The sequence below is a fragment of the Moschus berezovskii genome, chromosome 5 (assembly GCF_049115385.1).
Source record: "Moschus berezovskii isolate FMDL1 chromosome 5, NW_MosBer_1.0, whole genome shotgun sequence".
In the NCBI taxonomy this organism is placed as follows: Eukaryota; Metazoa; Chordata; class Mammalia; order Artiodactyla; family Moschidae; genus Moschus; species Moschus berezovskii.
This window is the reverse complement of record NC_142464.1, coordinates 32762070-32779374: the sequence shown is the minus strand read 5'-3', so window position 1 is coordinate 32779374 and position 17305 is coordinate 32762070. Positions and strand designations below refer to the sequence as shown.

The window sequence follows — 17305 nt, the reverse complement described above, 5'->3', positions numbered from 1 at the left end:
GCTTTCAGATTTTGGAGAATGCATCTTAGAGGAGTAGATTTTGAGGGCTGGGATTGAGAATTTCCCTTGTGGCTGAATAGGGAGGTTAGACAAGGGCAAGAGAAAGCGAGGAGAAAGGTCAAAGAGAAAAGGCATCTCCATTCTCAGGACTTTCTCAGAGTAACATGTCTCATTAACAAGATGGCTCGTTATGTCGATCTTGCAAACAAAGAATAAATCACAGTGATCTGTGAGACTGACCAAATTGCCCAAATGACATTCGGTTATCTCACTGGCATCTAACTTTTCAAAGCTGTGAGACCACCAGATTCCAGACCTCTGGCTGTGTGACCGTCCCTTCAGAGAATTTTTCATTGGTGGGGTATAAGAAGGACTCCGTCAGAAAGGGAGAATGCTGGTTCCCTTAAGAGCCAGTCACCCTCTCTTTTCCTTCTAATAAATTTCCTTTTTCTTGCCTGACTGTCCAGCTCACTCTCTTTTTCTCTGCACTTGCCTTACAATGCGGGCCCTATCAACAGCAAAAACTAAGGGTAACATACAGGATGAGATGGAAGACAGGAGACAAAGAGATAAAGAAAAGCAGGTTTCTCCAATCTATTCCTGAGATCATATGTGCAGAGCAGCCAGAGGGGCTGAGAAACAGCCTACACAAGTTGTTGCCTCTTCATGAAGCACCCACTGGGAGAAATAATCAGTCTATGAGAGTTAATAAGCCCTTTTCTTATCAAGAAATACAAAGAATCAAGGAGGATCTAGGAGACTATTTAGAGCACCCGGAAAAATATATTAGAGCTTTTAAGGGCGTTACTCTGTTTTATGACCTTACTTGGAAGAATGTGATGTACGTCTTGGGACAAACATTAACTCCTGCCTCAAAAACTTGAGTTTTGGGGAAAGCGGTTGCTTATGGAGATGAATGGCTTGGTAACGAATCAGTAGGGAAGATGGAGGACAAGATAGCTGCCCTCCCCACTGAGAATCAGGCAGTCCCAACTATAGATTGAGATTGGCTTTAACACAGCTAAAGGAAGATGAGATCAGAGTCATTTTGTCACATGTGTTTTTGAAGGACTGAAGCAAACACGTGATAAGACTTTAAACTATGCCAAATTGGCAAACAGATAACAGAACAGGAAGAGAAGGAAGCTCCTGGTAAATTCCTAGACAGACTGAGGGAAGCAGATTCACTGAGATTGATCCCAAAAGTGAAGAGGGAAGAGTGATCTTAAAAGATAGATTTCTCACTCCATCGGCTCCAGATATCTGCTGTAATTTATTAAAACAGGCATATGGGCCAAATCAGTCTTTAGATAATCTGGTGTGACAGGCTCAGACAGTCTATTATGGCAGGGAATATGAGGAAAAGAAAGGCAGAGAATGACAAAAGAACAGGTGGAAGCCCTTGTAATGGCTATCAGAACCATTCTTAAACAGCCTGAGAAAAATTCCCAGAGGGACCCAGGTGAAAAGCGATAGGCTTGCTATTACTGTGGAAGGAGGGGCACCTCAAACAGGATTGCCCTCAGACATCTAAGTCGCCCCCTGGCTCCATGTCCAGTCTGCAAGGGACCACACTGGAGGAGAGACTGCCCCCAGAGGTGTAGGTTTCAGGGGTCAAATTCTCAAGACAATCAGGACTGAAGGTGCCCGGGGGTCCCCACACAAGCTCCAGTCCTAATTACATCTGAGGAATCCGAGTATTAATAACTGTGGGGATGCCAATCCGTCGATTTCCTTTTGGACACTGGGGCAACTTACTCTGTGCTTACTGAAGCCCCTGGCCCACTTTCTCCCAGATCTGCTTCCGTAATGGGACTGTCTGGATGGCCAAGCGTTATTATTTCAGTCTGCAACTGGGACTCTGTGCTATTTTCACACGAGTTTCTGATCATGCCAGAGTCTCTCTCACCCCTTTTAGGGAGGGATATACTGAGTAAGGTCCATGCCTCTGTTTTCATGAATATGGAGCCCTCCCTTTCTCTCCCTTTAATTGAACAAAATGTAAATCTGAGAGTGTTGATTGATGGAAAATCTGTGGGTCGAGCGCAAAACGCTATTCCTGTATTTGTCAAGCTCAAATACCCACACTTATTTTCACGTAAAAAGCAGTATCCACTGAAACCTGAGGTTAAGGAAGGGTTAAAACCCATCATTGAGAATTTAAAGAGCTGGGGCTATTAATTCCCTGTAACAATCCATGCAACACTCCTATTTTGGATATAAAGAAGTCAAATGATAAATGGAGACTAGTTCAAGATTTATAAACAATAAATGAGGCAGTAGTTCCTTTACAACCTGTGGTGCCTAATCCTTATACACTATTGTCTGAAATTCCTATACGAGTCAAATATTTTTCAGTCATTGATTTGAAGTTTGCTTTCTGAGTTAAACCTATATTAAATCATCCTCTACCTGTGACTTTAAGACAATTGAGAGGATTTTTTGGAATCATAGGGTACTGCTGCATTTGGATTCCTGGGTATGGGGAACTTGCCCGGCCTTTGTATAAACTTATAATTGAAACTCAACAAGCCCAAACTGACAAACTGGTTTGGTCTCCAGATAGTCAAAGGCTGTTAAGGCTCTTCAGACTGCTCTCCTGCAAGCTTCAGCTTTGAGCTTCCCCACTGGGTCAGAAATTAATTTGTCACTGAAAAGGTATGAACTTGGGATTTTTGACACAACCCCAGAGGCCTCACCAGCAGCCTATAGGAGTATGTTCTTAAACTCTAAGGTTATTATTTAGATGATAGACAGTTGGCTTCTTAAATATCAGTCACTGTTGTTAGAAGGACCAATAACTAAGCTTAAAGTCTGTGGAAACTTAAATCCTGCCACTTTCCTTCCTGAAAAGGAAAATGAAACACCTGATCATCATTGTTCCCAATTTCTAACTTTAAACTATGCAGCTCGGGAAGATCTGATGGATACCCCATTAGACAATCCTGACATGGAAATATTTACAGATGGCAGTTCTTTTGTTTGGGATGGGAAGTGTAAAGCAGGTTATGTCTTGGTAATGGCTGAACAGGTTTTAAAAGCAAAATGTCTCCCAGGGAACGAGTGCTCAGCTACTGGAGATTGTGGTTCTGGCTCTCGAGTTAAGCAAAGGGCAGCAAGTAGATATCTACACTGATTCTAAGTATGCTTATTTGACTTTACATGCTCATGCTGCAAATTAGAAAGAAAGACAATTTAAAACAGCAACAGAAGAACCTATTAAGCACATTTCAGAGAGATTGAGAGACTTTTAACTGCTATTATTACATTGTCCTAAAGAAGTAGCTGTTATGCATTGCAAAGTGCACAGCAGAGACAGGAGTAAAGTAGCCAAGGGTAATCAGCTGGCTCTCAAGTCAGAAAGGTGGCACTTAAGGAAACCCCTTCACTATAGAGGCCTTTGATCTGGACAGGTCCTATGGATAAGGAAAAACACAAAATACTGAGGAAGAATTAGAAAGATATGAGAAAAGAGGAGCAAAGGTTACTGATAAAGAATGGTTACAGTCTGAGGATGGATGATCAGTAATTTCTGAAAATGCTCAATAGAAAAGTTTTCCTAAAGCTTTGGAATTAACTAATTATGTAACTCAGCTCTCAGCTTTTCAACGGGCATTAAAGGAACTCTGGGAGGTAACTCCTGACCCAGCCTCTGAGTCAAAAAAGCTTCTGTTTGAGCCAGGAACCGAGGTCCTGATAAAAGCATTGGGATCTGGGGGCCAATTCCTCGAGCCCCTCTGGGAAGACCCTTACCAGGTTATTCTTTCTTCTCCCACAGCAGTCGAAGTGCCAGGAGTTGATTCATGGGTACACCATACTTGAGTTAAGAAGTGGCACCCTGAACAGAACTAAGTGATGTCATTTTATGCCTTTACTTTCTATGCTCTTTGTACTTTTCAGATGGGCCTGATAATCTATGTAAGCCTGCTTCTGCTGACTCCAAAATTCCTGAGTCTGCTGTTTGATCCTCCAGATAATGCCTTCCTGCCCTGGGCTCACTCCCACACTTCATCCCACAATCGATCTAACTGCTGGGTCTGTGGAGTACTCCCCTCCTCATCAGTGGATGGCTTCCTGTGGTGGGAGTCCTTCCACTTCAGGGAAAGGACTTTCTCCAAGTCTGTGACTAGGTTCTATAACAACAATCATATGTGATGCCTCATTAATCTTATGACATCTAACAATCCTAAAATCGACTGGTGCAACACTTTGTATCTTAACTATGGACATAATGTGACTTTTTGCTTATTGTTGTGTTTTTGCTGTTTGTTCCCTGCTTCTGTAACTGTGTAGCTGGATTTCTTTCTAGTTGCATGAAGTTTTTGAAGTTACAAATGGTTGCTCAAACTCTTCTTGACTGCGGCATTTTTCTCCAACTACTACTTGGGGCCCCTGGATCAGAGACCCTTAATATGAGGGTTAGGAGAATATGTTGCCTCACCAATTTAGGGACAATGCCCCTTAACAGGGGCAATGGCACCCCACTCCAGTACTCTTGCCTGGAAAATCCCATGGACGGAGGAGCCTGGTGGGCTGCAGTCCATGGGGTCGCTAAGAGTTGGACATGACTGAGTAACTTCACTTTCACGCATTGGAGAAGGAAATGGCAACCCACTCCAGTGTTCTTGCCTGGAGAATCCCAGGGATGGGGAGCTTGGTGGGCTGCTGTCTCTGGGGTTGCTGCCGTCTCTGGGGTCGCACAGAGTGGGACATGACTGAAGTGATGCAGCAGCATCAGCAGCAGCCCCTTACCAGCTTGAAGCATTTACAGAAGGAGAATGACTCCCCTTTCCCCAGGCAACATAATTCTCCTAAAAGAAAAGGCGGGAGTGAGAGGGTAAAAGGCAGAAAGGCTGCTGCTGCTAAGTCGCTTCAGTCGTGTCCGACTCTGTGCGACCCCATAGATGGCAGCCCACCAAGCTCTCCATCCCTGGGATTCTCCAGGCAAGAACACTGGAGTGGGTTGCCATTTCCTTCTCCAGCAGGAAGGCTAGGGGTCTCCAAATGGAGGAAACGGGCTGCAAGTGTCAGACGTGTTTTATCTCTCTCTTAAGCAGCAGAAGGAAAACAACTACAAGTGTCAGACTTTTTTCCCCTTCTCTATACGACTCTTTGCGACCCCATGGACTGCAGCCTACCAGGCTCTTCCATCCATGGAATTTTTCAGACAAGAGTACTGGAGTGGGTTGCCATTTCCTTCTCCAGGGGATCGAACCCGGGTCTCCCGCATTGTAGACAGACACTTTACCGTCTGAGCCACCAGGGAAGCCCCTATACAAACTTAAAAGGAGGTTTTTCTTAAAATTCTATGTTGGCATGATGACACCTGGCTCCACCTGAACTTAACTTTTCTCAGACCTTGAGCAAACCAATGCATTTTTCTTAGGGAAATGTTTCTCTTAAGCTATGTTAATGAACTATGAATTTACCCTAGAGTCTGTCTTCAAGTTGGAGAGGGAAAAGGCAACCCACTCCAGTGTTCTTGCCTGGAGAATCCCAGGGACAGGGGAGCCTGGTGGGCTTCTGTCTATGGGGTCACACAGAGTTGGACACGACTGAAGTGACTTAGCAGCAGCAGCAGCAGCTGTCTTCAAGTTCAGTTCAGTTCAGTTGCTCAGTTGTGTCCGACTCTCCGCGACCCTGTGAATCACAGCACGCCAGGCCTCCCTGTCCATCACCAACTCCCGGAGTTCACTCAAACTCATGTCCACAGTGTCGGCGATGCCATCCAGCCATCTCATTCTCCATCGTCCCCTTCTCCTCCCGCCCCCAACCTTTCCCAGCATCAGAGTCTTTTCCAGTGAGTCAACTCGTCGCATGAGGTGGCCAGAGTATTGCAGTTTCAGCTTTAGCATCAGTCCCTCCAATGAACACCCAGGATTGATCTCCTGTAGAATGGACTGGTTGGATTTCCTTGCAGTCCAAGGGACTCTCAAGAGTCTTCTCCAACACCACAGTTCAAAAGCATCAATTCTTCGGTGATCAGCTTTCTTCACAGTCCAACTCTCACATCCATACATGACCACGGGAAAAACCATAGCCTTGACTAGACGGACCTTGGTTGGCAAAATAATGTCTCTGCTTTTCAATATACTATCAAGGTTGGTCATAACTTTCCTTCCAAGGAGGAAGCGTCTTTTAATTTCCTGGCTGCAATCAGCATCTGCAGTGATTTTGGAGCCCCCAAAAATAAAGTCTGACACTGTTTCCACTGTTTCCCCATCTATTTCCCATGAAGTAATGGGACCAGATGCCATGATCTTTGTTTTCTGAATGTTGAGCTTCAAGCCAACCTTTTCACTTTCCTCTTTCACTTTCATCAAGAGGCTTTTGAGTTCCTCTTCACTTTCTGCCATAAGGGTAGTGTCATCTGCATATCTAAATAAGGTTATTGATATTTCTCCCAGCAATCTTGATTCCAGCTTGTGCTTCTTCCAGCCCAGCGTTCCTCATGATGTACTCTGCATAGAAGTTAAATAAGCAAGGTGACAATATACAGCCTTGACGTACTCCTTTTCCTATTTGGAACCAGTCTGTTGTTCCATGTCCAGTTCTGACTGTTGCTTCCTGACCTGCATACAGGTTTCTCAAGAGGCAGGTCAGGTGGTCTGGGATTCCCATCTCTTTCAGAATTTTCCACAGTTTATTGTGATCCACACAGTCAAAGGCTTTGGCATAGTCAATGAAACAGAAATAGATGTTTTTCTGGAACTCTCTTGCTTTCTCCATGATCCAGCAGATGTTGGCTGTTTGATCTCTGGTTCCTCTGCCTTTTCTAAAGCCTGCTTGAACATCTGGGAGTTCACGGTTCACATATTGCTGAAGCCTGGCTTGGAGAATTTTGAGCATGACTTTACTAGCGTGTGAGATGAGTGCAATTGTGCGGTAGTTTGAGCATTCTTTGGCATTGCCTTTCTTTGGGATTGGAATGAAGACTGACCTTTTCCAGTCCTGTGGCCACTGCTGAGTTTTCCAAGTTTGCTGGCATATTGAGTGCAGCACTTTCACAGCATCATCTTTCAGGATTTGAAATAGCTCAACTGGAATTCCATCACCTCCACTAGCTTTGTTCGTAGTGATGCTTTCTAAGGCCCACTTGACTTCACATTCCAAGATCTGGCTCTAGGTCAGTGATCACGTTATCGTGACTACCTTGGTCGTGAAGATCTTTTTTGTACAGTTCTTCTGTGTATTCTTGCAACCTCGTCTTAATATCTTCTGCTTCTGTTCAGTTCAGTTTAGTTCAGTCGCTCAGTCGTGTCCGACTCTCCGTGACCCCATGAATCACAGCACGCCAGGCCTCCCTGTCCATCACCAACTCCCGGAGTTCACTCAAACTCATGTCCACAGAGTCGGTGATGCCATCCAGCCATCTCATTCTCTGTCGTCCCCTTCTCCTCCCACCCCCAACCTTTCCCAGCATCAGAGTCTTTTCCAGTGAGTCAACTCGTCGCATGAGGTGGCCAAAGTATTGCAGTTTCAGCTTTAGCATCAGTCCCTCCAATGAACACCCAGGATTGATCTCCTTTAGAATGGACTGGTTGGATCTCCATGCAGTCCAAGGGACTCTCAAGAGTCTTCTCCAACACCACAATTCAAAAGCATCAATTCTTCAGCGATCAGCTTTCTTCACAGTCCAACTCTCACATCCATACATGACCACAGGAAAAACCATTGCCTTGACTAGACAGACCTTGATTGGCAAAGTAATGTCTCTGCTTTTTAATATACTATCTAGGTTGGTCATAAGGTCCATACAATTTCTGTCTTTTATCGAGCCCATCTTTGCATGAAATTTTCCCTTGGAATCTCTAATTTTCTTGAAGAGATCTCTTGTTTTTCCTTTTCTGTTGTTTTCCTCTATTTCTTTGCATTGATCGCTGAGGAAGGCTTTCTCATCTCTCCTTGCTATTCTTTGGAACTCTGCATTCAGATGCTTATATCTTTCCTTTTCTCCTTTGTTTTTCTCTTCTCTTCTTTTCACAGCTATTTGTAAGGCCTCCTCAGACAGCCATTTTGCTTTTTTGCATTTCTTTTCTATGGGGATGGTCTTGGTCCCTGTCTTCTGTACAATGTGACGAACCTCCGTCCAGAGTTCATCAGGCACTCTATCTATCAGATCTAGTCCCTTAAATCTATTTCTCACTTCCACTGTATAATCATAAGCGATTTGATTTAGGTCATATCTGAATGGTCTAGTGGTTTTCCCTACTTTCTTCAATTTAAGTCTGAATTTGGCAATAAGGAGTTCATGATCTGAGCCACAGTCAGCTCCCAGTCTTGTTTTTGCTGACTGTATAGAGCTTCTCCATCTTTGGCTGCAAAGAATATAATCAATCTGATTTCGGTGTTGACCATCTTTTGATGTCCGTGTGTAGAGTCTTCTCTTGTGTTGTTGGAAGAGGGTGTTTGCTATGACCAGTGCGTTCTCTTGACAAAACTCTATTAGCCTTTGCCCTACTTCATTCCGTATTCCAAGGCCAAATTTGCCTGTTACTCCAGGTGTTTCTTGATTTCCTACATTTGCATTCCAGTCCCCTATAATGAAAAGGACATCTTTTTTGGGTGTTAGTTCTAAAAGGTCTTGTAGGTCTTCATAGAACCGTTCAATGTCGGCTTCTTCAGCGTTATTGGTTGGGGCATAGGCCTGGATTACTGTAATATTGAATGGTTTGCCTTGGAAATGAACAGAAATCATTCTGTCGTTTTTAAGATTGCATCCAAGTACTGCATTTCAGACTCTTTTGTTGACCATGATGGTACTCCATTTCTTCTAAGGGATTCCTGTCCACAGTAGTAGATATAATGGTCATCTGAGTTAAATTCACGCATTCCAGTCCATTTTAGTTCACTGATTCCTAGAATGTCTATGTTCACTCTTGCCATCTCCTCTTTGACCACTTCCAATTTGCCTTGATTCATGGACCTAACATTCCAGGTTCCTATGCAATATTGCTCTTTACAGCACCGGACCTTGCTTATATCACCGGTCACATCCACAACTGGGTATTGGTTTTGCTTTTGCTCCATCCCCTCATTCTTTCAAGAGTTATTTCTCCACTGATCTCCAGTAGCATACTGGGCACCTACCGACCTGGGGAATTCCTCATTCAGTATCCTATCATTTTGCCCTTTGTTACTGTTCATGGGGTTCTCAAGGCAAGTATACTGAAGTGGTTTGCCATTCCCTTCTCCAGTGGACCACATTTGGCTGTGGTCCATGTGATCAGATCAACTAGTTTTCTGTGATTGTGATTTTAGTGTGTCTTCCCTCTGATGCCCCCTCGCAATACCTACCGTCTTATTTCCCTGGTCTTCAAGTAGGTGCCACCTAAGACTCAGAACCCAATATGTTTTACTCATACAATTGTTCTCCTAATCTATGTTAATGAAACCATATATTTGCTTGGAAACCTGCCTTTCTTCAGGATTCACGGCAATGGCCCAGGATGACTCACCTTGTGCCAATATTATCTCAAAATACATGTTGTGGGTGAGGGGCCTGGTACCACTGAGTTTTGAGACATTTCCTTTCTCTAATTAGCAGCCTGCTAGAAACTATATACTATCCTGATAAAGACTAGGCACACTGTCTGCCCTCTTCTGATATCTTGTCAGAAGCTTTCTCTCTTTTATACTTTAATAAAACTTTATTACACAAAAGCTCTGAGTGATCAAGCCTTGTCACTGACCCCAGATTTAATTCCTCTCCTCTGGAGGCCAAGGATCCTAGTCTCTCATGGCTCAGCAACAACCTTTTAGAAGTAGCTATTATTCTGAATTTGGCATTTATCATTTTTTTTACTATATTCACAGGAACCATAAACAATACAGTATATGGTATTGTTATTGTATATGACTAAATATACGTCATAAGCTTGCTTCTTTCCCTTACCATTTTATGTGTGAGATTATTCTGGGTTGAAACATTTAGACCAAGTTTAGCCATTCTAACTTATATATGGTAATTCCATTGTGTTACTACACAACGATTGTTAATCTGTTCTCCTATTGATAGACATTTGCCCTATTTTCAATTTCTTGTTATTACAATGTGGCAGTGATCATAATAGTGCATATCCATTTGGGTGATTTTGCAATGGTTTCTTATACACACCGAGAATTGGTGGGTACAGAATATGAATATTTTCAACTCCATTTAGGTATGCCAATGTACTGCTCAAAATATTTGTATTAGCTATCTTAGGGGCTTCCCTGGTGGCTCAGAGGTTAAAGCGTCTGCCTCCAATGCGGGAGACTCGGGTTCAATCCCTGGGTCGGGAAGATTCCCTGGAGAAGGAAATGGTAACCCACTCCAGTATTCTTGCCTGGAGAATCCCATGGATGGAGAAGCCTGGTAGGCTACAGTCCACAGGGTCGCAAAGAGTCGGACACGACTGAGCGACTGAACGGAATGGAACGGCACGGAACTAATAGCTTATAGAGCTTACTTGAGTTTTCCACAAAAATTTGTGCGTGGACTCAGACAGAACTTGCATTTTCCACATTGAGGTGCGTAGAGTGGAATTACTTTGTCACCTAGAAAAAAAAAGGCCATGTGTTGGATGATGCCTAAGTTGTTACTTATAAATAGTTTTCACCAGAATAATTGATGGAAAACACTATTCTTTATCATATATATCTTATATTTGGTAGGAAGTATAGGTAGCTACAATACTTTGTTAACCTACAAGATTGCTGATTCTCCCAAGTAGTGCATATGTTATCTTATTTTTCTTTTTCTCTCTGCTGGACAGTGAAGCAACACATCTGTATTGATACCATCAGGTGCAGAATCCTGTCTGACACTCTGTTGTCCTTGCAACACTCTGCATCATGACTATTATTTATTATGTCATGCCTATTATTTATTACATTTGTAAACAACCTGCAGGGAATAGAACACCTTAATTATAGGAAATGTGGGCAATAGGCTTGATATGGAGAGTAAATTATATATCATCTCCATATTTCACCATATTTTTCTCAAATTCTACATTTTTCTACTTTTTATTCAATTTGAATTTAACAAAGACTTCTAGCCTCTGATGACTAAAGTCCAATAATGATAATTAACATTTGTTCAGCCTTTAGTATGTGTCAGTCACCATTCTAACTGCTTGCACATATTATCTCTTTAATTCTCAGAACAACTCTTTGAGATGGGTACTATTATTATCCCCATTTTAGAAAATGGAAATCTGAATTGAGTCACAGAAAAGTGACTTAGCTGACTGAGGTTACACAGCCAGTAAGTGGCAGAGCTGTGTCTTAATTGGCTGGACTTCTTTGAAGAGTCCAAATTTTGAAGAGCAATTTGCTTCTATAATCTTGTTTGGAATAGAAATGTGATGAGACATTATAGTCCTTGGCGTGTCACAGCTCTCGGGTCTTGGACAGACAGAGTTACAGCTCTCAGGTCTCAAACAGACTGTGTTATAGCTCTTAGATAAATCAGTGTTACAGCTCCATGTTACAGCTCTATTTTATTTAGAAAATAGCAGGAAAAATCCATCCCCAAGGCAAAAGGGCATGCCGACCCAAAGACGTGAAGAGAAGAGCACCCCAGCACGTGGGAGAGAGAGAGACCCCCGGCCCTTTGGCTCCTCTTTTTATATGTCTTTTCCTCTCCCCTGGGCCTGCCCTGTGTAAATTGGGCTAGCCAGGAGTGCTGTTTGTTCTACCTGAGGTCCTCACTGTGGTCCTCGGACCTTCCTTTGTTCTATTTTTGTGGCTTTCTTCCCTTCCTTGTCTTTTAGCCACCGCCATTCTGGACTCCTATTTCCTATTCTAACTACCTAACAGAAAGATACTAATATACCTCTCAGTTTGGAGCATCCTCATTAAAGGAGGAAAGAATGATATGGTTCATCCTAGATAAGTGACAATTCCTTAGCTCATATTCCAGTATTTGGTGGATCTGTTACAACATGTAAAGTAAATAATTTTGGCTGTTGGCATGCTTTATATATATTTATCTTATAAGTTCCCAAGAAAACATTTCAGCTAACATTGACATATGTATAATATTTCCCACTTAAGCTACCTAAGGGTCTTCATTCTTTATATATTAAAATAGTCCTGTTTTATTTAGAGGAGGTTGCTGTAAATTGTCATCTGTGCCCCCATGGAGGCTTCAGTGTAAGCTCACTTTGTAGCTTTGCTTCGTAGGACAACTTCTCAGTGCTGGGTGTAAATAAAGTGACGGTGTTTTCCAGATATCATTAGAAAGTTCTGACTGCAGATATTCTGCCTCACTGATAGATTGTGTGTCTTAGTTTTGCTTTGGAAAAGATGGTCCCCTTATGTAAGTAGAGATCGATTGTAGCATGCAAAGGCAAGACTGTAGCAGAAATTGTCCCTGAAATACTCTGATGTTTCCATTTAGTTGGAATCAGAAATTAAAATACCTGGTTTGAAGTTGGTCACTCCTGGCCCAATACTTTCCACAATTCCTGCAGCCTCATGACCAAGGATCACTGGGAAAAACCCCCACTCAAATTGAGGGTGGAGGATATGGGCATCAGAATGGCACAGGGTAGTGGCAATTATCTGGAAAGCAATCACAGATTTGAGTCCTGTTTCTGTAATTATATCATTAGGGTTGTTAGGATAATTTTAGGCCAATCACACCTTGAAACTTAACAGCACTCATTGAGGTCAATAAAAGAACTGCATTTTGAAAAATAAAAGGAACAGTTAAAAATATATTAGGATATATTCTTTCCTCTTAATGCATCTTTGTTTTCTTCCTTTCACTGTCCCTGAAAAATCACACAGAGAATTGGCAGTCACTGTCTCTAGGAGAGGAGAAATCAAAGGTAATAATTTAAAGTCATTAGAGGGAGTGCAGGGAACACAGGCTTCCAGGACTTGTTCAGATTTTATTGAAACTAAATGAAATACAATTGAGGTAATAAACTTTTATAGTTAAAAGAGCTGTATCAAATAAAGGATTATCTTAACTAATTAGAAAGTATCCCTGCATTATTCTTCAAGATTCTGTTCATGAGGATATCTCATTCATTCTCAGGCAAAACCTCATACTGTGGTGATCCTGAGGAAAAATATAAGCCAGGTCAACTGTATGGAAAATAGAGAAATTGACCCACCTTGTCACCTATGATCCCTCTCTTCTCAGTACTGTCTCTTCTCCCTGCCCTCTTGCTTCTGTTCCCTCCTCTGAGCACCCAAGACCCTTAGCACTTAAGATCTTTTCTTATTTTGAACCAAACTCAATCTTCCTTTTAAAACATCTTTCAATAACTGGCAACTGGAAAACAAAAAGAAAACCTACCTAATTCTAATCTAATATAAATTCCTGTGTCTGATTCTTATAACTTATCCCTCCTGGGAATAAATACCTGTTTTTGATGTGAACCTTAAAAATGTAATCCCCCACAGTGGGAAACTCCTGAGACTCTCAGTCAAACCACATAGGTCTGACCTGACCAAAGCCAAGTCAGCATTTGGTGTCTTGTTTATCCTGCCCTGGGAAAGTCCATACCCACCTGGATTCGAACTTCATGATCCTTGGGGGGAGCTACCTCAACCTCTTCAATGCTGAGGGGATTGTTTGCTTCCCAGGCGATAGCTGCTTTGCATTTAATAATCTGAGAAAGAGGGAGAAAGGGAGAAAGGGGGAGGGGGAAAGAACAGAAAGGAGGAAGAGAGAGGGAGAAAGAAAAATATCGTGGACAAAAGTGAAAGAACATGTTGATACCCTTATTTCATGAAAGAGAGTTTTGGGGTTTGTGGCTGGATGTTATACATAGTTATTGTAAAGATAAGGGACCTTAATTGACAATAGGAAGTCAAAGTCTACATTATAGTCATTGCACTTTTAATTTTTGAAAAGAACAGGTGTATTAAAGTTTACCTTAATGTAAAGCCTTGATTTTTTTTCCCTCTCCAGAACAGAGAGGATAAATTTATAGGATTTGGAGAGAGTAGATGACCAATATGTATTTTATGATCGAGCAATTGATTTATCACCTCTGCATTACCTGAATCCTTATTGCTAGAGTGGATGTGTTTTACAACTTTGCTACTCAAAATGTGAACCTCCTTGACACCAGCAGTTATTAACATCACCTGGGAATTTGCTAGAGCTATAAGCCCTGTCCAAAATCGACTGAATCAAAACCTGCTTTTGAACAAGATCCCCATGTGATTCATATGCACAAAAAAGTTTAAGAAATGAAGCTTACATAATTTTAAATTTATCAGTGGAATATACATTAAAGTTTTGTCCCTTTGAAAAAATATGGATAAAAATATATGAAAAGAAATTAAAGATTCTATAATCTATAATTTAGCCCCTTAAAATTTTATTTTTAATTTTAAATATAAGTAATATTGAAGAAAAGTAGAAAGACATAAACCTATACTTCATTCTAATGCTACTATGTTTACTTTTGGTATGATATTCCTAGTCTTTGTTCACATGAACACGTATTTTTGATACTTGTTATGCAATTTGAACTGTATTTTAAATATCATTAGTCTTACTATAAATGAAACATAGAAATGCAAATAAGAAAAAAAGAAACAAAACCCATCTGTAATTTTGTCTTCTACTTTATGATTTTGAGGTAGGTCCTTTGAGCTTTTTCACTTGGGACAAAATTGTATGTAATATTTTATAATCTCCTTTTTTCTACTTATTAATATACAATGAATATTTTCCATATTCTTTTCTAAAATTTAACAAATACAAATTTTATGATTATGGCACAGGTACTGAAATCTCTTTTTTGGGGCCACTATAAATAGTATTTAATTGAACACCCTTGTAGTATGTGAACTGTGAACTTCCAGATGTTCAAGCAGGTTTTAGAAAAGGCAGAGAAACCAGAGATCAAATTGCCAACATCCGCTGGATCATGGAGAAAGCAAGAGAGTTCCAGAAAAACATCTATTTCTGCTTCATTGAATATGCCAAAGCCTTTGACTGTGTGGATCACAATAAACTGTGGAACATTCTGAAAGAGATGGGAATCCCAGACCACCTGACCTGCCTCTTGAGAAACCTGTATGCAGGTCAGGAAGCAACAGTTAGAACTGGTCATGGAACAACAGACTGGTTCCAAATAGGAAAAGGAGTACGTCAAGGTTGTATATTGTCACTCTGCTTATTTAACTTCTATGCAGAGTACATCATGAGGAACGCTGGTCTGGAAGAAGCACAAGGTGGAATCAAGATTGCTGGGAGAAATATCAATAACCTCAGATATGCAGATGACACCACCCTTATGACAGAAAGTGAAGAGGAACTAAAAAGCCTCTTGATGAAAGTGAAAGAGGAGAGTGAAAAGGTTGGCTTGAAGCTCAACATTCAGAAAACTCAGATCATGGCATCTGGTCCCATCACTTCATGGGAAATAGATGTGGAAACAGTGGAAACAGTGTCAGACTTTATTTTTTTGGGCTCCAAAATCACTGCAGATGGTGATTGCAGCCATGAAATTAAAAGACGCTTACTCCTTGGAAGGAAAGTTATGACCAACCTAGATAGCATATTAAAAAGCAGAGACATTACTTTGCCAACCTAGGTCCGTCTAGCCAAGGCTATGGTTTTTCCCGTGGTCATGTATGGATGTGAGAGTTGGACTGTGAAGAAAGCTGATGGCCGAAGAATCGATGCTTTTGAACTGTGGTGTTGGAGAAGACTCTTGAGAGTCCCTTGGACTGCAAGGAAATCCAACCAGTCCATTCTAGAGGAGATCAATCCTGGGTGTTCATTGGAAGGACTAATGCTAAAGCTGAAACTCCAATACTTTGGCCATCTCATGCGATGAGTTGACTCACTGGAAAAGACTCTGATGCTAGGAAAGGTTGGGGGCAGGAGGAGAAGGGGACGACAGAGAATGAGATGGCTGGATGGCATCACTGACTCTGTGGACATGAGTTTGAGTGAACTCCGGGAGTTGGTGATGGACAGGGAGGCCTGGCGTGCTGTGATTCATGGGGTCGCGGAAAGTCGGACACGACTGAGCGACTGAACTGAGCTGAACTGAACTGAGAGCAATACCCAAGGAAACTTCTTTTAGCAGATGAATAAAGAGACATGCACACACACAAAATCCCAAAAGAATTGATCAAAGAAATGGTATATTTGCTTACTTTTCCCTTGGTGCCCATTTTCTTTGGGAAACTTGCCTTGGAAGTTTCTCTCTGATTAAAGAAGCTCTACTTCTATCCAGGGTGCTCCATGTCCTGTAATGAATTGACTTTGAATAAATACCATTTCAGCTCTTGTGTTCTCCAATCATTTTCTCTCCTTTTTGTTTGCTGTAATCTGAAACTTTGCCCGTCTCTTCACATCATCATTTGTGCTATCTTGTTTCAGCTGCAAACCCTCATTTCATTTATTGAGGGACTTTTGTTTACTTGTTTTTTTCTTCCTTTATTGCAAAATATAAGATAACATAGAAAAGGTCATTAAACTTATTGGATAAGTCAACAGATAATTATAAAGGTCATTAAAGCTATTAGTTCAGTTCAGTTCAGTTCAGTCGCTCAGTCGTGTCCGAATCTTAGCGACCGCATGAACCACAGCATGCCAGGCCTCCCTGTCCATCACCAACTCCCGGAGTTCACTCAAACTCATGTCCATTGAGTCGGTGATGCCATCCAGCCATCTCATTCTCTGTCGTCCCTGTCTCCTCCCACCCCCAATCCCTCCCAGCATCAGAGTCTTTTCCAGTGAGTCAACTCGTCTGATGAGGTGGCCAAAGTATTGGAGTTTCAGCTTTAGCATAAGTCCTTCCAATGAACATCCAGGATTGATCTCCTTTAGAATGGACTGGTTGGATCTTCTTGCAGTCCAAGGGACTCTCAAGAGTCTTCTCCAACACCACAGTTCAAAAGCATCAATTCTTTGGCAATCAGCTTTCTTCACAGTCCAACTCTCACATCCATACATGACCACGGGAAAAACCATAGCCTTGGCTAGACGGACCTTGGTTGGCAAAGTAATGTCTCTGTTTTTAATATGCTATCTAGGCTGGTCATAACTTTCCTTCCAAGGAGTAAGCGTCTTTATTTTCATGGCTGCAGTCAGCATCCGAAGTGATTTTGGAGCCCAAAAAAATAAAGTCTGACACTGTTTCCACTGTTTCCACATCTATTTCCCATGAAGTGATGGGACCAGATGCCATGATCTTTGTTTTCTGAATGTTGAGCTTCAAGCCAACCTTTTCACTCTCCTCTTTCACTTTCATCAAGAGACCTTTGAGTTCCTCTTCACTTTCTGCCATAAGGGTGGTATCATCTGCATATCTGAGGTTATTGATATTTCTCC

At 41.7% G+C, this 17305-nt stretch overlaps 1 protein-coding gene across 1 annotated transcript in view; it reads right to left on the bottom strand.

The window, feature by feature from the left end:
* LOC129561913 (all-trans-retinol dehydrogenase [NAD(+)] ADH4) overlaps positions 1-16143 on the bottom strand; it is a 48010-nt gene extending 31867 nt beyond the window's left edge. The window contains exons 1-4 of the mRNA XM_055434773.2: positions 16126-16143; positions 13512-13613; positions 12411-12552; positions 10452-10539 (exon numbers count right to left, since the gene is read on the bottom strand). Coding sequence (XP_055290748.2) covers positions 10452-10539; positions 12411-12552; positions 13512-13613; positions 16126-16143 — 350 coding nt within the window. The remainder of the gene's footprint in view (positions 1-10451; positions 10540-12410; positions 12553-13511; positions 13614-16125) is intronic.
* Between the last annotated feature and the right edge of the window lie 1162 nt (positions 16144-17305).